Source organism: Salarias fasciatus, chromosome 18, assembly GCF_902148845.1.
Source record: "Salarias fasciatus chromosome 18, fSalaFa1.1, whole genome shotgun sequence".
NCBI classification, from domain to species: Eukaryota; Metazoa; Chordata; class Actinopteri; order Blenniiformes; family Blenniidae; genus Salarias; species Salarias fasciatus.
In genome coordinates this window covers 15,904,495-15,930,368 of record NC_043762.1, presented here as the reverse complement: position 1 = coordinate 15,930,368, position 25,874 = coordinate 15,904,495, and the positions used below count along the sequence as shown (strand labels likewise).

General features: G+C 44.8%; 1 protein-coding gene across 1 annotated transcript; it reads left to right on the top strand.

Annotated features, from left to right (window-relative positions):
* Window positions 1–1,038: 1,038 nt before the first annotated feature.
* LOC115404967 (ephrin type-A receptor 4-like) lies at window positions 1,039–25,526 on the top strand. The gene is made up of 19 exons (XM_030114336.1): window positions 1,039–1,256; window positions 1,822–1,889; window positions 4,246–4,443; window positions 5,277–5,387; window positions 5,716–6,070; window positions 14,034–14,189; window positions 14,854–15,369; window positions 17,247–17,371; window positions 17,524–17,683; window positions 17,771–17,882; window positions 18,603–18,661; window positions 18,861–18,974; window positions 19,073–19,258; window positions 19,344–19,405; window positions 19,548–19,757; window positions 20,267–20,443; window positions 22,756–22,958; window positions 23,037–23,222; window positions 25,364–25,526. The coding sequence occupies exons 1-19, from the start codon at window positions 1,097–1,099 to the stop codon at window positions 25,479–25,481; spliced, it is 3,276 nt and encodes a 1,091-aa protein (XP_029970196.1). The 5' UTR covers window positions 1,039–1,096; the 3' UTR covers window positions 25,482–25,526.
* Window positions 25,527–25,874: the final 348 nt, after the last annotated feature.

The window sequence follows — 25,874 nt, the reverse complement described above, 5'->3', positions numbered from 1 at the left end:
AGCGGAACATGATTCTGTCTCGTTTCGCTGCCAGAGCAAACGGAGGACGGACGAGGAACCGCAGACCTTCATCAAAACTAGAAGTGTTTACTTCTTCAAGCTGGGTTTCCATCCTGACTAATTGTTCAGCAGAGTCTTTGAGGCTTGGGGAGTGTAGGAGGAAGGGTCATGAACCTGCTCTTTGTGATCTCCACTCCACATATATACGACCACAGTCCTGCGCCTGGTTTTTTTTTATATCTCCGCCTTTTACGTAGGATGTCCATATCATGTTTGAAGATATTACTGACTGTAGCTGGCAGATGGTGGGAGGATGATTGAAGCTTCCCGTCCTCCTGCTTTTAGCTTTAAAATATCCAGCAATAGACCATTAAATAGTCCTGATCATTCGATTTCCCCTCCTGCAGCCACGAGTCATCAACAGGTGGCGCTGTAGTCACACTCTTCAATGTTTCCCCGCTCAGGACAAAGAGCCTTCAGCAAACCAGCTCAAAACAGAAGAAACGGAGACACATTCATGCTTTTACATGCATGTGACAGGTTGTGTGATTTAAAAATAAAAAAAAAAAAAAAAAAAAAAAAAAGGCGTGATGGCGTTACGTTCATGACCTCGCGCCAGCTGCCGTCCTTTACCTTATCACTACCAAATGCCACTTCTGACGTGCGACAGCTTGTGTGTCTGTTTACTGTAACCTGTGCTACATTCCTGTGATCAGTGGGTTCACAGTGGGCTCCGAGATCACGCTGCGTGGGCGATATATCTGTTAAGTGACATTAAATTCAAACTTAACAAAAAAAATACTATTTATATAGATAGAATTCCGTCCCAACTTGCAAGAACAGAAGTGTGTATTTTTTTCCCTCGTGCTTAATCAACAGAAACTGAAAAAAAAACCCATTTTCATATTTCGAGTTGGACTTATTAATATCTTTGTCGGATAGGCTGGCGATACAGGCCACTGTATGAGATTTGGCACATGTCTGCTGAGTGAGGGAAGCATCTGAGAGGAAAAGAAGAGACCGCCCCAGAATCCGCCGCTGCATCCAACTCGCTTGTTCACACTTGGGTTCATTCACACACACTTTTCCCACCGGGATGGATCCGCTCGAGCCAGCGCGCGGAGCCAGCGGGGAGCGCACACGCGTCCACGCGGCACACATGGCCGGGAATCTATGGCGAACATTTTCTACGTCCGTCTGGATAATAGCGACTCTGGTTTCGAGCTCGAGGACGAGGATTTATCCGCCTAATGAAGGTAAAGAGAGCTCCGTGCGCGCGGGGGAGACGCGGAGCGCGCGGCGCGGCGCAGCGCGTCCTGGGTCAGGAGCGGCAGAGGGGATCTGTCCGCGACCTCAAACGCAAAGTTTACTCTTTGAGAGCTTTTCAGAGTCGCTGATGTTTCACCGGGTTAAAGACACTTCGGACCTGTTCTAGTTCAGCTGCATGTTTGTTCTTTACACTGGGGCCGTTTTGCAGAAGTGCCCACCTGCACAGTGAATAATCTGACATGGTTTATTATTAATTAATAATGACGATTGTTCCTCGATTTCATGAGATTTCTCAATCTTAGAGCAATTCATTTTATGACCACAAAAATTAAATCCTCTTTAAAATACCAATTACTATAGATTAAATTAAACTAAACAGCTCTGAATGTGCTGTTTGTTTAACATTTGTCCTGAACTCACTGTTTGACTGATGATCATTTCATGGGATATTGTCTTCAGAATGCATTTCCAGTGCAGGAAAACTGTCAAGTGTTGTAGGCTGCTTGTCCTTTTAAAAAAAACTCACATTTTGTGTATAATGTGACATTTCAGTGACCCTGCTGGACACCAGGACAGTGCCAGGAGAACTGAAATGGGCAGCCAGTCCTTCAGAGGGAGGGGTGAGTGGGAACTGCCTTTTATTTTCTTATTTCGCAGATACACTGTTTACAACCTGTTCTCTGATTGGAAAACACAGTCACTCTCTCTCTCTCACACACACACACACACAGACTCTCTTGTACACACTTGATTTGGGAACTGTAAATAATCGTCCCACAGATTTTGAAATGTGCTGTTGTTCACCAAGCCTAAGTGCTAATATGAGATTGCTGGCGTTGCATTTGGCACAAGTGAAAACATAAACCAGCTTGGTGGTGGGTGTCATTTTGTTGGGATTTTTACTACCAGGCAGTTGCCAGAATAAAGCCTGGCAATATCAGATATCTGTTTTATATTTTATCCTCTCAGCTTTTTGTACTTTTAGTAGTTGGTACATTGTGATCTGCCATATTTGTGCTCTCTCTCTCTCTCTCTCTCTCTCTCTCTCTTCTTTCTTTTCTTTTTCTTGGCTCGATGTCTCTCTCACGCCTTTGTTTTGTTTTTTAAGAGTTATTGGTGAACTTGACTCTTTTTTCTGAAGTCACCATTCTCTCATTCTCTCACATGCTGCTTGATTGACAGGGTCCTGGTCCGCACGCACTGAGCTTTTGATTACAGGCACCCCCCCGCCTTCCTCATCTTTTAGCGACACACACATACATACAAAACTCCATCCTTGCACGGCCGGGGCAAACGCAACGCTTTCTTTTCCCCCTGACAGCTGTGATTTCTGTCTGCTGACAAAAACTCCAAAGGAGACAAGACAAGGAGGCATCATACCCCTTGTCAGCTTTTATACAGCTGTCTTCCTCAATACAGGCTTACCCCACAGAGACAATAAAACAACACACAAATACTGACAGAGCCCAAAGACGTGGGCATATGCACATGCCTTTGCTCATGCATGCACACTCTGGCACATACTGTACACAAAGAAGTGCACAAAGAGATGCACAGTTACACCCGACACAACAGCAGGGCAGGATTTTTGAAGCCAGTGACAGTGCTGATTTTTCAGAATAATAAAACTCTGCTCCATAAAAATCATCGTCAAGACAGATAAATCGCTTCAGAAACTCAAAATGATTGTTTAAAAAACTCAAAATTTGACAATTGCTGATTTGAAAACAAATCTGAAATGCTCTCTGTGCTGCGGTTTTCTGTTTGTTTTTTTACGAATCTATCAAGATATGCATCAGTCTTAATTCATCAATTAATCACCCCATATTGGACAATGAAATTGACTCTGATGACATATCGATTGGGCTCAGGTCTGACACTCTCTCTCTCTCTCTCTCTCTCTCACACACACACACTCACACATACACACACCCTCTGCCACAAAGCACACTGTCATTCTCTGACTCTCCCACTCTTTTTTCTCTCTTTGGACACGGCGCATTTAGTGTGTATACAGCTTCTCACTATGAGGGACAGGGCAGATTATTATTCAGTGGCAATAAAAAGCCAATTTGGAGTTGGGAGGCTCGGCGGTCATTTGAAGGGTCACAGTACAAGGCAAATAATCAGCTCTATTGAGATGGATGGCGCAGTGAAGGTTGAGCCTGCTTCACTTGTATGGAAATGTGCCAGCAGAAGCCTTGGATTCGCAACAAATCTGAACCACTGTCCACTGCAGAATATTGATGCAACGCTGAACGTTAGCCTGTGAGGCTTCAAACGGCAGCGCTGCATTAGAGGATGCACACCAGCATCTGAAATGTATCTGAGTTTATTTTTCTAGATATGTGAGGACGAAAACTTCCTCAAGTGGAACCGAGAAAGTTTCCCACTGCATAACAGTGTATAAGCATTCCAGTAGTCACCACTAGTTAGTTCCTATTCATGTCAAACACACTGTCGGACACTTTGACATTGCTGTCATCACAGTGGTCGTTCCAACACTTTCATTTTTCTCAAATCTATATAATCACCTGCAGCTGCCAGCAGGGACTCTTTGGAAAACCTTTCTCTGTGAGAAATGTATCTCCATTTCAGTTGAAACGTGAGTGTCAGCACCCAATCAAACGCAAGGCAGGACGAGTTGCTGCTTGGTAACGAACTGGTGAATCTTCATTTTAAGATGTCTGTTTTAATAGGGAAACGTTTCCAAAGCCTACTTTCATCCGCTCAGCCAAAAACACAGCTCAAAGATTTTTGCACTCCATTCTCTGCCAGTGAAGTTTAAATTATTTCAAGTGGAGTTCTGTGCCGTTGGATCAGTGTTTGCGTGACAAGCAGGGAATCAAGTGAAGTATTAATGGAACATATTAACAAACAGTATCTGCTTAGTATCCATATGGTGTTCTTCAACATGTGTGAGTGTGGTGTTTCCATAACAGGAGCAATAATATAAATGCATGTGTGTGTTCAAAGTGGGAAGAGGTGAGCATTATGGATGAGAAGAACATCCCCATCAGAACGTACCAGGTGTGTAATGTCCTGGAGCCCAACCAAAACAACTGGCTGCGGACGGACTGGATCCCTCGGTCCGGCGCTCAGCGGGTCTACGTCGAAGTCAAGTTCACCCTCAGAGACTGTAACAGCTTACCGGGCGTCACTGGAACCTGCAAGGTACAGTGAAGCGCCGAGCACTCGTTGAAACACTTCGACTGAACACTAACTTTTACTTCATCTTTTTTGTTTTTCTTTAAGATTTTAGTCAGTCTTGATATCAGTCCATTCGTCCACCCATTGATCTGGATAATCCATCTTAATCTTAAAAATCACCATAATTTGCCTTTTATATCTCTTACAATTTGGTCAAATTTGTAAAACCAATCAGAATCAAACCCATATCATGATGTATTTATTAGAATTCCTAAAATGGGATGATACTATCACAGAATTTGCTCCAAATGTTTCTACAATCATGTTATTCACATATATTTACCAAAAAATAGGATAACTTTAATATGATAAATGAGAAACACGGGGCCGACTGAAAGAAGCATCATTCAGGGTCACTGCTGTAAGGAAAGAGATGTTTTCTTAACACAAGGAGGACATCAACTCCTGTGCCAGTGGTTAGCACAACTGGTTTGTCATCATTTTGTGGTTATCTTTATTGTTGTTGGGTTGGATTAAACAGAAAGAAATTCAACCGCTAACAAAAATAGTCAATCATTCAACAAATAGTTAAGATTTTCGCAAAACTTATAAGTACAAATATTTAAAATTGCGGTTGTATTTGTTTGATCCATTAATTATTATGCTAATTAGTTAATAGACAGCGTGCCTTTAATGGGGATTTATTATATATAACAGCAGCTGGTTATTCAAGCACAGCATCCACTTTGACTCATTAAGAGAAAAAAATGAGTGCTGATGATGATAAATAGATGCCTCGGTCTGTCTTTTTCTTTTCTTTCTTTTCTTTTTTTTTGCCTTCCCGTTTGTTTTTGTAGGAGACGTTCAATCTGTACTACCACGAGTCCAACGAAGACAGAGAGAGCTACATCAAAGAGAGCAGCTTCATTAAGGTGGACACTGTGGCAGCAGATGAGAGCTTCACCCAGGTAACACTGAACAACCCAGACAGACTTTGACTTCTTTATCCTCCCTCGTCCACTTACTTTAATTTGCTCTTATCTGGAAATACCTTCCCCGGCACTTAGCTGTAGTCTTCTTAGTTTGTTCCACAAGCACTTTTATCTTGAGTGTCAGATTTGCAGTCGCAGAAATGCCTTTTTGCTTAGTTGTTGCTTTAATTAATTTGAGCACGATAATGCATTTTAGGTTTTCGATCAATAAAAGTCCATCTGAATGACAGCCTAATGGTGAAACTGGGGTGGACATGCTTTACTCCTCATTTCATAAGTGCCGTTCCGTCTTCTTCCCATTTAGGTGGACGTTGGCGATCGCATCATGAAACTGAACACCGAGGTGCGAGACGTGAAGGTCACGACCCGGAAGGGCTTCTACCTGGCCTTCCAGGACGTCGGCGCCTGTATCGCTCTGGTTTCTGTCAGGGTTTTCTATAAAACCTGCCCGCTCACCATTCGCAACCTGGCTACGTTTCCCGACACCGTCACTGGAGCGGACACGTCCTCCCTGGTGGAGGTCAGAGGGTCGTGCGTCAACCAGTCAGAGGAGAGAGAGGAGCCTAAAATGTACTGTGGAGCTGACGGAGAGTGGTTGGTTCCTATTGGTGGATGCCTCTGCAGCCCAGGATATGAAGAAAAAGGCAGCGCATGTAAATGTAAGTGATCCTGATTGCAGCAGAGTGAGTTTACCATAATTTGTCTGTTTTTTGTGGAAGTGTGACTCACTGAGTCTGCGCTCCGAGTATAAGCTTCCCTTGAGTCACCGCTTCAGAGTCCCACGTCTCAACAAAAACAACCATTAGAGGCTCAACAAGGTACTCACTAACGATGAGGAAAAATTGGGATTCGGTTACTGTAGTAATTACTACATGCTTGACTACTCTTTGAGCTTTAAAGGCATTTGTTTGGAAAGTCTGCATTAAAGGGACAGATAAGGTTACGAACTGATAATCGAAGATAACTGAGTCCAACATTTTGTCACTTATGCTAAAATCGACACAGCTCTCAGCCGTTTAACTTTGCTCTGAAATGAGAAACAAAGGGAGCCCACCACAATGACTGTCAGGAGGAAGCAAAATCCATGTACCAGCACCCAATTAAGGCATTGCATTTTTTTTTTTTCTGGGAGTGTTGCTTGGCAACCTCGTGGTCACGCTCCAAGATGGTACTTTATTCAGTCAAGAAACAATCACTCATTTACACATAATTTTTAGTTTTAAAAATTACAAAAATCAGTAAGCTTTTAAATATAGATTTTCTTATTGTTGAGTGACAAAGTACTCCTTTTCAGTATGCTTACTTAAGCTTAAGAGCTACTCTTGTTAATATCCCACTCAGACCCACACAGTTTCACGGGTTAAATCAGTTGCGGATATCTTTTTGTATGGATGGAGCTGCATTAGTCACACGTCCGCCCTTCCCGTTTATGTGGGGGTTGAATGCAGTTTTGTCTCTTTTTTTTTTTTTTTTTTTGCGTGCGAGAAACAAAGTCTTTAAAGTCTAATAGCAGCTCCCAGGTCTCGATGTGAGAGGTGCTCTGACATAATCACAGCCATCTGGACTCAAAATGTCTTGCCATCACTTACAAATTTGGTTTGAACTTTACGGTAGCAAATATGCAAGCTGTTCACACACTCTCACAAAACATACATGTGGCATGGATGACGTGGAATGTTTGGAAAGTGAGTGTTTTGATAGTGAGGAGCAAGGATGTGCGTGTTTGTGTGAAACGAAAGCGGGGTGATCGGGGGACAACAGACCCGGTGGAGGCACTTTTACAATTGTGCCTTCATCTCCCCCCCCCCTTTACATCCGTGCAAAGCAACAGACAGACAACATGTTCGCTCAGAACCACACACACACACACACACACACACACACACACACGCACGCACACGCACACAGATGGACGGAGACCAATGGAGAGACGGCGGAGAACAACGCACTGATCTGCTCCCTCCGTTTTATTTATGAAGCCCATCCCAGCAGACTAATTGTATAACAAACAGACCCATAATTCAAAGAGAAGAGAGGAGACAGTGAGAGGGAGAAGAGCAGAGAGACGTGCATAAAAAGAGGGATGCAGTTGGTGCCAGTTGGCGATAAAAAGAGAAAAAAAAAAAACTTGACTCTTTTATTTTTCCTCTCTTTGTGATCGGAAGAACGGTGGCCAAAAATCCTCGATGCGACAAACGCTCCCTAAAACCTTCACCCTGTTCGCCCCATTTGTTCCCACTGAAAAGAGGAGGAGGTTTGTGGGGTGGTCCCTAAGGCCTGAAAGATGTTCCTCCTCAACAAGATTTAGTAGAGACCCTTGACTGTTGAACCTCCAGCAGATGTGAAGTGCCATCTATCTGTCTGCCTCCTCTCGTCTCCATCCCGCCGCTCTCGCTGCGTGTCAGGTTGTTGGCCGGGCGCAGCTGCTTCTGTGGGAATCCATCAAAGTCCGGATGAATACCCGGCACTCCTCGGGAAAAGCTCTGACCCTGCAGTATTAAGACAGGCACCTAAACATTTCAGATTTCGCTGAGAGAACGGGCGAGCGGAGAGAAAAGAGATTCGGATGATCTGTCTCTCTTCACGTCAGGGAGGTCAAAAGGTTTCTCATCCTTCGACGCTCACGTGCCATCCCTCAGTCAGCAGATTCAAACCGAGCCAGACTTGAGCACGCACGGATAAAGTTCTCATTCCGAACAGGGAACATGGGGGGAAAATGATTCACACCCGTTTGGGAAAATACACTATTTCAATTCCAAAGTGAGAGATAAGAATAGTGAGGAAGTCGCTGCTCCTGGCCAAAGGGAAAAGACACCACTGAATAGGAAGAGGCTGAATAAATAATGTGTTTACCCTCATGAATTTATCTATCATAGACAGAATAGAATAAAACACAATAGAATGGAATTGAAATCATTTATTTATGAGGGAATTCTTAACAGTGTTGCTGTTGAGCAGTAATAACTGATGGTGAACAGAATAAAATATTTTTAAGTAAATATCAGTATTTACATGTTGAAGCTGAACAGGACATAAATAAATATAATATTGACCCAGATAAGGATTTTCCCCCAAAAAAAAACTATTAACATGGAAGAGTTGTAGAGTTTAATGGCTGCAGGAAGGAAGGATTTCCTGTGGCGCTCTGTTGTGTATCTTAGTAGGATTAATCTTTAAATGGAGGACGGGTTGCTCTTCCCTGTTTCCACTGTTTTTGTTAAACTCATCTTTAGTATTAGCTTCAAATCATAAAGTATTTAAAGTGAAACACTTTACAGTGTAAAATATATCATCCAGTCTTACAATTTTATCAGTTCAGACTCTTGACTTGTCAGAAGCCTTATTGTGTGTTTGTGTGAAAACATTTCAGTGTACACTCTAACTACTGTTCAGGTGTATGGTTATTTAAAATAATATAATCAGCAGAAATGCTTTAAAGCATGAATGTTTTTTTAGTGTCTCCAAAAATTCCAGTTGAACTGAATTAAAACAAGACTGGGCTTCGTTAAAGCGGCGAAATGTGAAAAGTTCATTTTCACTGTTGACACCCAGTAATGAGGAAGGAGAGGATGAGATGAGAAGCTCTGGGAAGGAAGAAGGGATTAGATGTTGAATGGGGTGAAAAGGGGGGATTGAAAGAAGGCCACTGACAGCAGAAGGCATCAATGCCCGCCGGCCCCTCCCCCGCTGGGGGTCCGTCGTCGGGCGCAAAGGAGACGAGTAGAGGAACACAAGAGAGAGGGAACTCCCCCTCTTTTCTAAAGCCCTGGTTAAGACCGAGGTCATGACTGAGCCCGATGAAGACGTCAAAAAAGGCTGACTGACAGCTCCACACTCGCACACACACATTGAGAGAGTTTAGCCGTGGAGTGCAGGGTCACGACCGCGGGAGATGAAGACGTCAAAAGTTTGACAGCTGCAATTCGTCTGGGAGCATCGGAAACGAGGGAGAGGAGGGGAGGCGAGCGGCGAGCGGGGAAGGAACAACAGAGAGAATTTGAAATGTGAAGGTCTGGAGAGGCAGAACCAAACTTCTGCTTTCTGTTTCACCGTCTCCGCGTCAGCCTCCTTTCTTCCACCGTCTGACTCTCTTGGATTCCTCTCGCCGCCCGCGAAGGGCTGGAAGGGTTTCTGTGCACCAGCGTGTTTGCGTTTGTGTTTCTGCGTTCCCTCCGTCCAGAGAGATTTCATGGTTGTGCCTCTCTCCAGCACACCTGCAGTGTCTCGTCAACAGCAGGAAGCATTAGAAAGAGAGAGGGAGGAAGAGCAGGAGGCAGAGGGAAAGACGTCCACTCCGAGAGAGAGAGGTAGAGAGAGAGAGAGAGAGGGATGACAGAATGAAGAGTAAGCAGATGATAGAAGGAGAGCGTAATCGCTGTCTTCGCTCTCTCCAATTATCGAATCGCATTTCTGGACTCGGGACACGTTGGACTGCTGATTTACAGAGCGTGGATGTATGTGTGTGTGTGTGTGTGTGTGTGTGTGTGTGTGTGTGTGTGTGTGTACTGTATCTCAGATTTTCTGCTTAACAAAATCCTCCTCCCTCCAATGTTGGAGGACTGCCCAGGAATGCCTAGAGAAGAGTGTGATGGGGCAAACTGAGAAGGAGCTGCATGTGTGTGTGTGTGTGTGTGTGTGTGTGTGTGTGTGTGTGTGTGTGTGTGTGTGTGTGTGTGCGCGCGCGCGCGCATCTGCACATATGGCAGGTGACAAAACAAGCAAAGACAAGGGAATGACATAAGTGATTGTGTAAAGTGAGCCAAACTCAGGTGGGGAGAATGGTCTGCGTTCCACTATCACAATCAAAGCGCGTGTGTGTGTGTGTGTGTGTGTGTGTGTGTGTGTGTGTGTGTGTGTGTGCTATTGTCTCCCTCTCCCAGGTTGTTCCTAACGTAGCGGAGGCTTGCCAGCTCCACCAGGCTGTCTGTAGCGCTCTGGCATCGAAACAAGCTCCACTCTCACTCTCTCTGTCTTGCTCTCATTATCCTTTCTTTCTCTTCTCCACTCTTCTCGCTGATCCACAGTCGGGGCAGGTGGGGGGGCTGGTGGTGGGGCTGGTGGGGGGGGGGGGGGGGGGGGGGGGGTGCTGCGGCTGGAGGCAGGGGGTGATGTGTGTCTGATAGGGAGGAGTGTGTGGTGGGGTATTGTTGTAGAGCCCCATTCACATGGTAATGTTCACAGTGTTGGCTCTGGGCAGGCGCGCACACACACACACACACACACACACACACACACACACACACACACACACACACACACACACACACACACACACTCTCTCGAATCCACACACATCCACGTTTCTCTTCAAACCACCCGTTTTTGTGAATATTTAAATTTAGACAAACTTAAAGCGGTGGTTTCCACTGAGAGCATTCTTAAGGTTTTAAATGCAAACCAGCTCTAAAATGCACGAGCCTCTGTAAAAGACAACCGTACGGAGGAATGCCGGGGTGATTTTGGGGCCGGGCATTTTTTTTTTTTTTTTAATGAAGACATACAGTAGGAATATAAGAAGATTCTGCCTTATCTCCAGTCAGAGCTTTAATTAAAGAGGGCATGACCCCGGTGATTAACGGCGGCCCCTCCCTCCACCGTGACAGTCTATCAATCTGTCAATCCATCCCTCCTTCCATCCATCACCTCGACAGGTGTCAGACTGGAGCGGCCGGGGGTGCTTCCTCTTTTCCCGCCCCTCTGCTGGGAGGGAACAAGGGGACGTCCACAGATAACACGGGGGTCAAGGAGAAAACACACACACGCGACCTTACACATGCATGCGTACAGTGTGCCGGCGAAGCTCTTAGCTGGATTTGCGATGAGCCGCATTTGCATTTTAGGTAGCACAAGAATGCATATGCAAATGAAGACAATGCTGATAGTAATCAGAGGGCACCTTCCCCTCCTGTCTCCCCCACCTCCTCCTCTTCACCTCTTTATCTCTTCCTCCTTGTCTTTTTTTCTCCTTCCTTTCTCTTCCACTCAGCCCTCTCCTCCATTCACACTCTGTCACTTTCTCTAATTCGTCTCAAGCAGCCAAACAGCTGATTACACTGTAATTATTGTCCTGTCTGTCAAGAGGAATATAAATGTACCCACAGACATATATTCAAATTCTCATCTTATCTTATCTGTGCGCGCTCGTGTGCGCTTGGCGTTCGGCAGTTTGCCGGCAGAGTCCGGGCTCTCGTGCGGCCCTGAGTAACGTAGGGTTAATGTCAGGTTAATGACACCCTCATGAGCTCTTATTCCAGGTCACCAGTGCTCGCCCCCTCTCTCTCTCTCTCTCGGAAAGCAGCGCGAAAGAAGACACAAAAGGCTTTGGAGAAAATAGAGACATGCGAGGGCGCTCAAGGAAGTTTATGGTTTTCTTTCTCTGGGCCCTTCTTTCAGTCCTCTGTGTAGGAGACAAGGATGGAGGGCCGCTGCTCCAAGCACACAAAAGCAGTGTGCTGCCCCTGGCAGAGGCGTCTTCAGGCCTGCAATCAACTTTTAAGCCCTCAGCAGGTCAAATTCTTCGCAATTTGATTCGCTGTCTCTCCACCGATGGCTTACTTACCTACATTAAATGATTGAAGACAAAGGAATACACAGGCAGAGAACGACATTACCTTATCATGTCTTGCATTTAATTACATGAACCGACACAATACGATGAGTCAAATCTCCCGATTAAAGCCTCCCTTACCAGCTGGGAATGTGCTTGTGAATTTGCAGGTCTCGGTTGGCTGGCTTCCTTGCTGTTTGTGTGCGGTCTCGTTTAGCCGGGAGTCGACGCGGAGCAGGAGAACCACGCCAGCCGACTTCAAAGCTTTCTCATGGCTCGACAGTTGGGAGAGTTGGAGGGATGTATGGAGATACGGCGAGAGCGAGCGAGCTATCAGAGACACAAAGACCGATAAGTGGAGGTCGAGGAGGAAGTGCGCGGGGAGCGAATGAGGGAGATTGTGAAATGTGAAAGGGAGGGCAAACGAGTGTGTGAAAGAGCAAATCTGTGGAGCCTCACACAGATGGGCCAGGATAGTTGGTCTGAGTAGATTACAGAGGAGACTTCCTCCCTCTCATTTACTGATGAGGGTGTCATAAAGCATGCTGACACACTTGAACACCGACACACACACACACACACACACATCATCCCCACATTCCTCTCCACTCCCACTGGGGCGTCCTCATCTCCCTCGGAACTGTGAAAGGGTTGGGAAAAAAGGAGAGGACTGGGAATGGTGTTGGGATCGAGGAAGGGGAATGAATAGGGTGTGATGATGAAAAAGAAGGTGGCGAAGAACTGATTGCGTTAGAAACAAATGAAGGATTTCCTTCAGAAATTAAAGAGAGAGAGAGAAACTGCTGTAACCAGTCTTGCTTTGCTTCACCAGTGGATGTCAAGCAGTATAATTATGCACTCATTTATTGCATTGTAGCTCTGTCAATGCATGAACTCCTTGATATACAGAGAGAAGATTTCTCTCCCTCCACTCTCTCTCTCTCTCGCCCTCTCTCTTTCTCGGTTTCTTCTCTTTCATATATTTAAATGTCAATTATATTTGTGTGGGCTGCCTGCGCTGTAGAGTTTTGATGTATTCAGCTCCAGTGTTTCTGGTTGCTCTGTGTGAGTGGGAGCTGATCAGTAAATGTTCTTTTAGGTGTTTCTTTCTTTGCTCATCAAAACTGAACAGAGAAGAAGTCAAAGTGCCCCTCCTTTACACGCTGTCGGTTTCTCTCCCTCCAGATTTTCCTTTTGCAGTTGCGCAGCGTTGTATCGTGATCCTTTACGCACAGAAAATATTCTTTGTGTTGGGTAACATGTTGTTTACTCTCTCCAAGCAGTCAATGTAAAAAAATAAATAAATAAAGGAGCCTGTATCAAGGGTCAGGGCACTGCTGACCTCCAGTCAATGCTGGCTGCGTGCAGCAGGGTAAACCTTAATTGGATAATCCTTAATTGGTATAAGCTCATTAATCTTGAATGCAATTTTAAAGATGCCTTGCAGTGTGTTTCTGCTTTGTTGTGTGCATTGTTGAAACCTAGTAAATGTGCAGAATGCCCTTCCCTCTCATGAACAATTTACAAAGTAGATATTTTAACATGTGGAAATCATCCAGCCCGGGTCAGTCTGAATCATGTCACGTGTATGATTTTGTTCTTCACATATGTGCTGGTATAAACCTTGAATGCACGAAACCCAATGGACTGAGTTTATTATCGCATATGACGAGGAATACCAGAAAATATTCATATTTTATGATTTGTTTATTTTCTGGTGTTGAAATGATAAATTATACAAATTTTTGCAGAGGCGGTTTATGTCCAGTTCAACCTTTGTTTTCTTCTCCAGTGAGATGTAGGCAAACGCAAGCAACGCACAGAATGAGAATTAAGCACAGCTCAGTAGCATCACTGATGTTCCCAAACTCCACGGTACATTCAGAATTTAATAGGAAGAATCTCACTACAATACTAAAAATTTGTGTTTCTCCGCTTTTGGTTGGAGGATATTTTAGGGCCTGAAATCACATTTTCACCCCAAATAATATGTTTTTGAAATAATCCTTGTCGAATTTTACAAATTCCAGAAATCAGTCGCCATGTCTTAACTTGATGCGTCTGTCTCTTTACAGCCTGTACTGCTGGTTTCTATAAGGCCAAGTCTTCAGACCCGGGATGCTCCAAATGTCCTCCGCACAGCCACTCGCTCCGAGACGCAGCGACGGTCTGCGACTGCCACTCTGGATACTTTCGCTCGGACGCCGACCCCCCTTCCATGGCTTGCACCCGTAAGAACACACACCCAAGCACAAATATTTGTAGGATAATATAGAGGTGATAAACTTAAAATATGTGTATGCAGTGAAAAAAAAAAAACAACAGTCATTGTTTCCCAGACTATCTTTACCAAACAGAGAGTAGCACAAATGTGTGTGAATGCCACCCCTGTCTCTGAATCCCATTACTTATGAGTAAGCCACCATCTACATCCTGTCTGGGAGCGATAACTAAAGACATTGGAGAGTGAATAAATGTCCTCCTTTTTCTCTCTCCCTTGCACTCTTTGTCTGTCTCACTAAGTCTGTGAGTAGGTCCTGTGTGACAGACTTAGAGAACTTGGTTTGTGTGTCTTAAACTTAATTATGCCTATATACAGCACATGGTTTCCTTGGCTTGGGAAAAATGAAAACACACAGAGGCAAACACACACACACACACACACACATACACATGCACGCACGCACATGCTGAGGCACACATAAAAAATAAATGCCACAGAAGAAAACATCTAACCCATCAAACAGATCTCAGAACTGAATGATTCTCAGTCTAATGCCAGATGTCTACGTTTTAGACCATGCCAAGAGCTCCACACATATTCCTCCACTTTCTTTATGTGCTGTATATATGGTTAGTTTTATTCATTTTCCAGCTTTTTCCTCTTTTCTTCAGAGCCACCATCGGCCCCGCAGCAGCTCATCTCTGTGGTGAACGAGACCTCGGTGGTCTTGGAGTGGACCCCCCCTCGCCGGCTGGGCGGAAGAAGCGACACCAGCTACAGTCTGGAGTGTCTCATCTGTCAGACCGCTGGCAGGGCCCTCCCCAGGAATCGCAGCCTCTCCCAGCCCGAGGCTCAGCACGGCGGCCTGGGGATGCAGTCAGACCAGGGGATCGTGGGACCCGAGGTCCAGCTCGGCCGAGGCGTCTTCCAGAGCAGGCCTGGCGATTACCCCCGGCTTGGCTCCGGCTCCGGCCCCTCTCCCACCTCTCAGCTCTGCCTGCCCTGCGGCTCGGACGTGCTCTTCTCTCCCAGCCAGACGGGCCTGAAGACCACCAAGGTGGTCGTGAGCGAGCTCCGAGCCCACACACACTACACCTTCATTGTCCACGCGCGCAATGGGGTTTCCCTGGCCAGCGGCGCAGGGGCGACGCAGAGCGTGTCCGTCAGCGTCACCACCAACCAAGCCGGTGAGAGCGAGGAGTGCATGTGGATGATGAATGTGTTGGTCAGATTGTTGACTGGAGGAGTAACAGAAAATCTGCTCAGAGACGTTGTGTGTGTGTGTGTGTGTGTGTGTAAGTGGGTCAGCAGTATTTCAAACTGCTGCTCACTGCATGAGGGCCCACAGGGAGTCAAGGCCCCAGGAGTAATGTTCAGAACTGGGGAGGTATGATATAAGCCAGCGCTGTGTGTTAATACATACAGACAGTATTTTAAAACACTCACATTTTATAAGCCCTCTCCCAGCATTTTTTACACGAGCTGAGTGCATTACGTGATGTATGTTGGTATGTTACAGTTCTTTCCAAGTATATTGTCGATGCTTGATTTCTTAAGCAAATAATTTTGTGGAAACAGTAACTAAAACAAAGTCCTCAAAACTGTAGTACGTGTGAAGACTTGCAGTTTGTTTTAGGTTCCCACAGCTAGTTTGTGTTGTGAGGCTTATCTGATGGACTGTGTGCCGTTGTGTGTGTGGCACAGTTTAAACATGATCACATCTCAGACAAACACAAAAAAAAAAAGGAATAAAAAAAAATGCATGAATACATGGAGTGAAGCAAAATGAACAAACTCTACTTGAAATTTTACTGAATTTGCACATTTCCCTTTAAGATACTGTGTTTTCACAATGGGTCAAGGTGCATTTCTTTGGTGGTGGACTTTATAAACTTTGTCATCTTCTAAAACTCTCGGATGTTGCATCCAGGAAGACGGGATTTAAGAAGCCATTCCAGGACTTAATGAGAAAATGAATTGTTTTTATGATGCTATTTTGGGTCGTCCCCAAAGGAAAAAAAAAATCAGCATCAACAGTCATATCTGAATGTGTCCATCCACTAATCTGCAGAGGTTTCAGCTTACTGTAATTTCTTTATGCAAAGATTGAGCTGCAGCCACTTATCTTCCTTTCCCTCAACTCCAGACTCTTGTACTATCACTGTCATAGTTGCCATAGTTATTATTCTGTCCTCCTACACCTAACAACAGCTGAATTAATTATAGGGCTGTTTGCAAAAGAATGTCAGAAAGCTCTCTGGAAAATGTAAATCGCTGACTTAAAAACAAATAGACAAAGCTGATTGAGGGCAAAGTAGATACAATAAAAAGTAAACCATAACATTCGTTTTGCACAATAACTGTGCAGCGTATTGTAGACGTTTGACAGCGGCTGAACTTTTCCTTCTCGGTGTTCAACCGCGGAAGTATTCAAAAAAAATCAAGGCGCATTTTATGAAGTGTTTCATTTTGCTGGTGAAGGCGTCAGCTGGTGTGTGGCTTCGCTCACACACACACACACACACACGCTCGCCATTAGTCTCCACTGTATATGCGTCTTCTGTTTTTTTGTTTTCTTTTTTGCACGCTGTTACATCTCAACTGTCATTGCTTTAATTCTTTATGGTGGCATTTAGAAGCCGGCACACCTGCTTAGCTCCAGGTGCCTGGGGGAAATAACTTAGCCGTGCACACACAGCATGAGAGCGTGCCTGGGATGTGTCAAGCCCAACCTGCACTACCATATGGCCCGATATCATATGAACAGCCTCAAAGGAGGACAAACACGGATAAAAGGAGGGGAAATGGAAGGATGTGAGCAGAGAGAGCGCCGAGAATGAGGCCTGCCTCTGAGGAGTAGGAAGGAACGAGATGTAGGTCAGTTCTCAGGTGCACTGGGTCAATGCTATTGATGATAAACAAACACTGGAAACACAGGATACGCTGCATTCAGGGCTGTCGCAGATCTCACTGGCTTCATCTGAGAATATGAAGTGTGTCGTTCTCCATAAAAGTTGGGCCATTGTCGCCCTGTTATCTCTAATTGCCCGCCTCTCCATCTCAGCTCCCTCGCCAGTCTCGTTCGTCCAAGCCACCGATGTCACCAGGCACAGCTTGTCGTTGTCGTGGCAACAGCCCGATCGACCCAACGGGGTCATCCTGGAGTACGAGGTCAAGTTCTATGAAAAGGTGAGTCGCTCGCAGGTTAATGTAGCTCAGTCAGGAATGTCAATACGCCGGCGCGCTGTTTGTCTTTGGCTGATAGTGGAGATGGATCCGCAGTCACGCTTTGAAAAGACACCCCTGGTTTTTTTTTTTTTTTTTTTGTTCTGTCTAATCAGGATCAGAAAGAGAGGTCGTACCGCATAATGAGGACCTTCTCTCAGAGTGTGGATGTCACGGGTCTCAGCCCTCTCACCGTGTACGTGTTTCATGTGCGCGCTCGCACAGCCGCCGGGTACGGGGAGTTCAGCGCGCCGTTCGAATTCTCCACCAACTCAGGTATTCACGCCCTGACATTTTGCAGCATGCGCCGACGTCAATGTGGATAAGTTTCTGGTTAGCGACTCCTGTTTCCCTTCCCATTAGATCCCTTCCCTCTGATTGGAGAGGGAGTTAACTCTGCCTTCCTGCTGCTGTCTGTCAGCGGGGTCGGAATCTTACTGCTGATTTCTGCAGCTGTGTTCATCATTAGTCGCAGGTACAAACACACACACACACACACACGCGCAAACCTATAGATTGGATTGAGTTCTTCAATATGTACATCCGCTGATATCTGCTTGTTTGCACAAACAAACAACAGCCATGTTTCCTCTGCTGCCGTGTTGCTTAAAAATGTGCGTCTGTGTTACCTGGAGCTTTTAAAGGGGATTAGAGTGGAGACAGTGATAATCCTTTTGTCCCTGACTTGTCATTACTGTGTCTTCAGCCGCGCGGCTTGTGTGTCAGCTTCCGCTGCCGTGCACGCTCACAAGCACTCACAGGTGTCCACAGACCAGCTAACACACACACACATATATACACATGCATGCACGCACACACCTGCTCAGCCACAAAGGTGTTTTTGACAGTTTCTTTGTTTAATGGAAAACACCTTTTATCTTGTGCTACCTGAGGCATCGTCCTCCCCCTCCCTCCTCTAAATGCTTTCATCTGGTGCTTTCCTGCAGCCCGTCCCTCTCTGTTCTCTTTGTCACTGCTTTCTATTGCGGCAAATCCTTAAAAACCCTATGAAGGCGTCGCCCTACCAATAAAATAAACCACACACACAAAGTTAATGTGACACATGCTCTTTTGTTTTTGTCAGCGCACCTAACTGTAAAAATGAAAACAAAAAACATGAAGAGCGAAAGTAAAAATCAGCCCCCATTGTGTGTCGTGCTTTTGTGTTAAATGTCAATCATTTGTGTGTCGCCAGGAGGAGCAAGTACAGTAAAACAAAGCAGGACTCAGAGGAGGAGAAGCATCTTAACCCAGGTACTGCGCATGAAAAGAGACAGATGGATGCTCTTTTTCCTCTCCTCTCTCAGATCCACCTGCACATATCTTCTCAACGTACTGCCAAAGATATTTACATAACATATGCAGTTATACAACTCCTATCTCTCACCCTCCTCTGCATGCCTCCTCCTCCTCCTCCTCGTCTTCCTCCCGCCTCACGTCTTCTTCCTGGTAGGAGTGAAAATCTACGTCGACCCGTTCACCTACGAAGACCCCGATCAGGCCATCCACGACTTCGCCAAGGAGATCGATGTCAGCAGTATTCATATCGAGAAAGTTATTGGCATGGGTAAGCCTGGCATTGGCGCTCACTTACAACACACACACACACACACACTCACACACTCTCACTTGGCGCTGACGCTGCTCTTTGCCGTCTGTGTGCAGGGGAGTTTGGCGAGGTGTGCAGCGGTCGGCTGCGAGTGCAGGGGAAGAGGGAGATCTACGTGGCCATCAAGAGTCTGAAGGCGGGATACTCCGACAAACAGAGGAGGGACTTTTTGTCCGAGGCGTCCATCATGGGGCAGTTCGACCACCCGAACATCATCAGGCTGGAGGGCGTCGTCACCAGATGTGAGCGCCGCCAGGGCTAGCTTCAAACACACTGAGTTTGACTCAACCTGATCCTTCAGCTCAGTCTTAAACTCTGCTTGTTTAGGTAAGCCACTGATGATCATCACAGAGTACATGGAAAATGGATCCTTGGACTCATTTCTTCGGGTATGTGCACAGTATGTTTTCATTTTCTTACAATACATTAAACTTTGAAAATGTTTTCTAAGATATCCTGACTGTTCACTGACTCTGGTCTGACGCTCCCCACAGTGCTGCTCCATGTTAACCTGCCTGTCTGACCTTTCAGAAACATGACGGCCAGTTCACGGTGATCCAGCTGGTGGGGATGCTGCGTGGCATCGCCTCAGGTATGAAGTACCTGTCGGACATGAACTACGTCCACAGAGACCTGGCGGCTCGAAACATCCTGGTCAACAGCAACCTGGTGTGCAAGGTGTCCGACTTCGGTCTGAGCCGAGTCCTGGAGGACGACCCCGAGGCCGCCTACACTACGAGGGTGAGACTCCAACCTACTGAACACCTGGGTTTGCAGCTACAGTTTTTTCTTTACAAAGACAAACCTGAGAGAAGGATCTTTATCTGCTGATTTCCACAGTTGCAGGCTGATTACGTGCAGTTCACATTTGTTGTTAAATGCTGCCAAAGATTTGTGACTCATGGAAACCACACTTATCATAGAATTTGTCAATTGCAAAGACATCAGTATAACAATCTTGAAGCAGATGTTCCCAGAAGGGCAGTTTTTTTTTTTTTTTACTGAACAAATAAACTCATAGAAAGAAATAGGTCTGAAAAATGTCCCTTTGTCTTATATTTGGACGATAACACTCGGCCCCAGCGTTATGTTGAGTTCTGCATAGCAACAGCATGGGAGGAACTGTTAGATCTGCAGACTGGGAGCATGTCAGTGGATAGTGACTTGATGATCAAACCTCGGGAAAGAAACACCAGCTCCAGGTACTGGACGTTGTCGTTTACACTCTGTGATGTTCCCCTCTGCTTTAGGAGGCCACTGGAACTTACCTTTCCCCCGGAGGGAAGATCCCCATCAGATGGACGGCTCCAGAAGCAATAACCTACAGGAAGTTCACCACGTCCAGCGATGTGTGGAGCTACGGCATCGTCATGTGGGAGGTGGTGTCTTACGGAGAGAGACCCTACTGGGACATGAACAACCAGGATGTAAGCGGCTGCGTCTTTTAGTCTAATACACCAGAGACTCTGCGTTTTGTTTTAGAAGTCATGAATTGTATTTGCAATGTTAAGTTAATAATATCCAGCAATAACTAAAGTTTTAAAGTGGTTTGCATAACATATCCAATGTGGTGATTTGCTTAAAAGCAAATCTGTGAGGGTGCATGTGCAGGTCGACCCCGGGCCATTAATCTCAAAGTTAAATGAATTGAAAGACAAACGATTAAACACAAGTTTAAAAGCACATAAATAACTCACTGGGACATAATACTCTGTGACAACCATTTATTCAAATTCCTCATAAACGCAATTTATGTGCGCTGACTTTTCCCTCGAAGTCGAATCCAAGAACTTTCACTTCTACAGTTTGGACTTAAATTAATACAATTTACATAAAGGAATAAATGAAACCTCTTCTTTAGCATATTTTAAGAGCAGACTAAGAGGAGGAAAATAAATTGTCCTCTGCATCTGAGCCAAAGCTTTTTGACCTCTGCACTGTTTGAAAATGTGTAAATCTGGCTTTGAAATCCTTTAGCGAGAGGCCAGCAGACCGAGGTTCAGTTCACCATCACAGCACATTTTATTGTGGATAAATACTGTGACCTGAGAGTGAATTTGCTGCTTAGTGTCATCCCTTCGCCACATGCGGACACACACACACACACACACACACACACACACACTTGCATGCACATATACGCAGTATAAGTTTTGGGGAAAATTATTTATTTCTTTTTTCCGTAGTGTTTTTGAGATCTGACAGAAAAATCATCTTTCAGAGGAAATTTGCAGTACCAGCAAGAACTTTCCTTTCAAAGCTTGTTCAGCTCGAGAGGGTCAGAGAGGCTGTCTGGAATACGGAAATATTTGAACATGATTGATTTCATCTGCCGCAGATCATTTTCCTAGTGAGCCTCATCATTGTGGGGATTTTCATCCATCTTAATATATCCGTTTCAAAGAGGAATTAGTACAACTCTTTTTCAAAATAACACGCTAGTATCTTCACAAGGACGAGAGGTCGAATTATTATTATTATTTCAGCTGGTCTGTACTGGACCATAATAGTCAGAAACAATGAAGAGTTTTCAGACTCCTGCACTCCCCTCCACAGCTCACGTCGGTCACTAATAGCAGGAGTTCAGTCGAGCTGATATGTTACATGTCCTTTAAAGTGCAGTTTCAGTCAGATGACGGCAATCATTCATTTTTTTGCAAGGTTTCATTTGTCACAGCTGCGTTACGTTTTACACACTAACTCACATTTTGAAATGTAATATTGTTGAAGGTTGCAGAATCTGACTGATTTTGAAGCGTGCATGTTAACTTTTAAAGTCCGCAATAATACTCGCCGAACACAGCGGAGCTGCCCACATCTGCAAAAGATTGAAACGATTTGCAGTTGGTGGTCAGACGCTAACGGGGAGGGGAAATCGCAGAAAACCATGAAAAGGAACAATAAATTTTCTTCCTTCCTTCTTTGTGAATTTTAATTGACAGTTGCGCAGTTTGACCGACGTCCTGTTGTGGTCGGTTTCCATCATCCTGCAAAAACATTACAGTGCATTAAAATACTAAGCGAAAAAACATTCCGCTTTAGCAATCAAGTGGCACTGTAAGTGCCACAGCATGCAATCTTTTCTTATTATTATTATTTTATTTCTCAGAATAGAAATCAAAGAGTGTTTTTGTGGTATTTTGCTGCTGGTGGTCTGCTATCATCTAAAACTAAGATGACATATGTCAAGCTTAATGAGCGTCAGGATGTTGGCATTGTCATGTCAGCTTCTAATCTCAATCAGAACCACGTCTATTTGTATCTTCACGAAGCTGCTGTCGTCTCCTCCGTACTGACTGAGTCAAGCTGCACTCAGGAAGCCTGGACGAGCAGGATTTCTGACTTAAATTGACTTCACAATCGAAAACCGTGTAGTTGAGATAGAGAATTCACAAACGTGCTGGTCGGGCAAACCAGTGGATGTGTTTGGGAAAGTTGCTCTTGTGTTCTTTGCGAGTGAAAATTAAAGCGCCACGCTGCATTTCAATAGCAGAAACAGCTTAACTTCACATGAAAGGCTGTGCTGTGAAACCAGCATGAGAACGATGTATATGCCAACATGTCACCGTATGCGGCCTTCTTGAGAACAAAGTCAGGGTTTCTGAGTTCAAGAGGGATTTTTGATTCTTTCACCGAAAACAGCTTGAGGTTAAACAGCAATGGAACAAACGTTTCTCACTCGCTCCTGAGGCTTTTGGGAAGCCGTCCTGGTAAAAGCATCACTTCTTCTGTCTCCCAGGTGATGAAGGCGGTGGAGGAGGGCTACCGTCTCCCGGCGCCCATGGACTGCCCGGTGGTTCTGCACCAGCTCATGCTGGACTGCTGGGAGAGGGAGCGAGCGGAGAGGCCCACCTTCAGCCAGATACTCAACATGCTGGACAAACTCATCCGGAATCCAGGAACGCTGCGCCGGACGGGTGGAGACAGATACATAATGGACATGTAAGCCAGGCCCGAGCGCCTCTCAGTGCACGATCGACTGCTGAGTGCGGTAACATTGCTCTTTCCCTGCGTTCGCAGACCCACGGGCTCCATGCTGGAGTCGGGGCTGGGTCCAGAGGTGTGTGTGTCAGTCGTACCGGAGGTGTGTGTGCCGGAGCGGTCGATGTGTGAGTGGCTGCAGTCCATCGGGTTGGAGAGGTACAGGGACACGCTGGCAGCGGCAGGTTACACCAGCCTCGACAGCCTCCTCGGAATAACACACCAGTGAGTCTCACCTTGCGTCAGAATGGATTCCAGTCAAACCGCTCATGCATTTAATCAGCAAATTTATTCTGCTACCCTCACTTAACAGTCCTGCTTGTGTCTAAACTTGTAGCCGAAGTCGACTTGTCTAAGAGGGGCGACATTTTAGAGTTCTTTTCCACGGAGAGATGAAGTCCAGATGTCCAGTACCCACTTTTAATTTTAGTCTTTTAACTTGCAGTCGCAGCTTCTGCTGATTAAATAAACATCAACGCTCCTCATCTGCCTCATAACTTTTCACTGAAGCAGCTTCAGTCTGTCAACGCCATGAAGTGTTTTTAAACAGCTGAAAAATGGCTTAAAAATATCAGATCCCACAAACGCGGATTTAACTTGAGGTTTCTTTCCTCTGGAGCAGAATCTGCAACTTTCAGATTCACTTTGAATCTTGATGGCAGCATAACTAAGAAGTACAGACCCTTCATTTAATGAAAGAAAAATTCACAGTGGTCAAAGAAACAACTTGAATCTGACAAAAGTAATAATAAATAAAAATTCTATGAAATTTTACCAATGAAAGTCAGACATTGTTTTTCAACCATGCTTCAACACAATTATTAAAAAAAATAAACTCAAGAAACAGGCCTGGCCAAAAATGATGGTACCACTAGAAAAGACTGAAAATTATTTGACCAAAGGGACATGTCAGTCCATGGCGTGTCCACTAATTAGCATCACAGGTGTCTGCAATCTTGTAATCAGTCAGCGGCTCATATAGAGAGCGACAGGGAGTCACATGAAGTGGACCACACTCAACATGGACCAGAAGAAGCAAAGGAAAGAGTTGTCTCAGGAGATTAGAAAGAAATTGATACACAAGCATGTTAAAGGTGAAGGCTGTGAGACCATCTCCAAGCAGTTTGATGTTCCTGTGACTACAGTTTACAGTTTATTATTCAGAAATTCAAGATTGATGGGACTGTATCCAACCTTCCTGGATGCAGCTGCAGGAGGACAATTGATGACAAATCAAAGAGACGGAAAATACGAATGGTAACAAAAGAGCCCAGAAGAACTTCTAAATGAAGCATATGAGGAAAAGCACACTGACCCTGCTGTGAAACATGGAGGAGGCTCTGTTGTTCTGGGGCTGCTTTGCTGCATCTGGCACAAGGTGTCTTGAATCTGTGCAGGGTACAATGAAATCTCCAGACTATCAAGGGATTCAGAGAGAAATGTGCTGCCAGTGTCAGAAAGCTTGGTCTCAGTCGCAGGTCATGGGTCTTGCAACAGGACAATGACCCAAAACACACAGTAAAAAACACCCAAGAATGGCTCAGAGGAAAACATCGGACTATTCTCAAGTGGAATTCTATGAGCCCTGACCTAAATCCTATCCAACATCTTTGGAAGGAGCTGAAACATGCCGTCTGGAAAAGGTAACCCTCCAACCTGAGGCAACTGGAGCAGTTTGCTCACGAGGAGTGGAACAAAATACCTGCTGGAAGGTGAAGAAGTCTCATTGACAGTTACAGGAATCGTTTGATTGCAGTGATTGCCTCAAAAGGTTGTGCAACTAAACATTAAGTTGAGGGTACCACCAATTTTGTCCAAGACTGTTTCTTGAGTTTTTTTTTTTTTTTTTAATTTTCTGTTGAAGCATGGTTGAAAAGCAAAGCCTGACTTTCATTGGTTAAATTTCATAGAATTTTGTCCGATTCAAGTTGTTTCTCAGACCACCGTGAATTTTTCTTTCATTAAACGAAGGGTACTAACAATTTTGTCCACTTCTGTATCATTGTTAAAAACAAACACACTCTAATTTGGTTAAAATTCAGTTTCTAATGCCTTGCACATAAGCATGGTCCAAATGTAAAATATCGTAATAATGTATAATACTTGTTTTAATTAGTAAGGAATAAAAAACACATTTCTAATTTTAATTTCTGATGTACTGAAAAATATTTGAGCGGCATTATGAAGTCAAGGAATATTCTTATTTCATAGCTCTAAGTGATTTATTGAGTGATCCCAATGTTGATTCATCCTGAATGCCAAAAATCTTCTTTTGCGTGTATGAAAGTGTTGAATTGGTTATAGTAGCACAGATCACCATCCCGGTGCCCTCGTGTGTCTGAACATCTGTTTGTGTGCCTCCACAGGGAAATGGACAGACTCGGAATAATCACACTGTCACATCAGGACATGCTACTCGCGAGTGTGCAACAGGAAATGTTGTCTCAAATGCAACACATGCAGCACTCGATGGTTCCTGTCTGACCTGGCCAAACGGAGACGAATGTGTTATTGTTTTTTTTTTTTTTTTTTTTTCTTTGCGAAGAATTTCATTTACCTCATCTGTGCACTTTAGAGGGACTCTTTACCTGTGGAAATACAAGGCGTGGTGGAGTAAAAATACAATGTGAAAAGAAGATGATGAAGAAGAGTGAAAAAGCAGCACTTTTGGGAACTTCCGTTCTGTGGAGTTTTCTATAAACCGTGATCTGGACGCGGCTGCAGATAGCATTAAGCTACTGGGAGCTCAGAGTGATGCCTCATCCTCTTATAACCAGTTCCTTTTTCCTTGTTTTATCAGTTTTTTTTTTTTTTTTTTTTTTTTGAAGACTGACATGTGCATAAGCAGAATGGCTTCCAAGTTATTTTTTTTTTTCT

Coding starts and splice junctions, on each gene's coding strand:
- LOC115404967 (XM_030114336.1), top strand. CDS start 1,097: ATGGATCCGCTCGAGCCAGCGCGCGGAGCCAGCGGGGAGCGCACACGC. Junction 15,370..17,246: donor CGTCACCACCAACCAAGCCG/GTGAGAGCGAGG, acceptor TCTCCATCTCAG/CTCCCTCGCCAGTCTCGTTC. Junction 19,758..20,266: donor AGGCCGCCTACACTACGAGG/GTGAGACTCCAA, acceptor CCTCTGCTTTAG/GAGGCCACTGGAACTTACCT.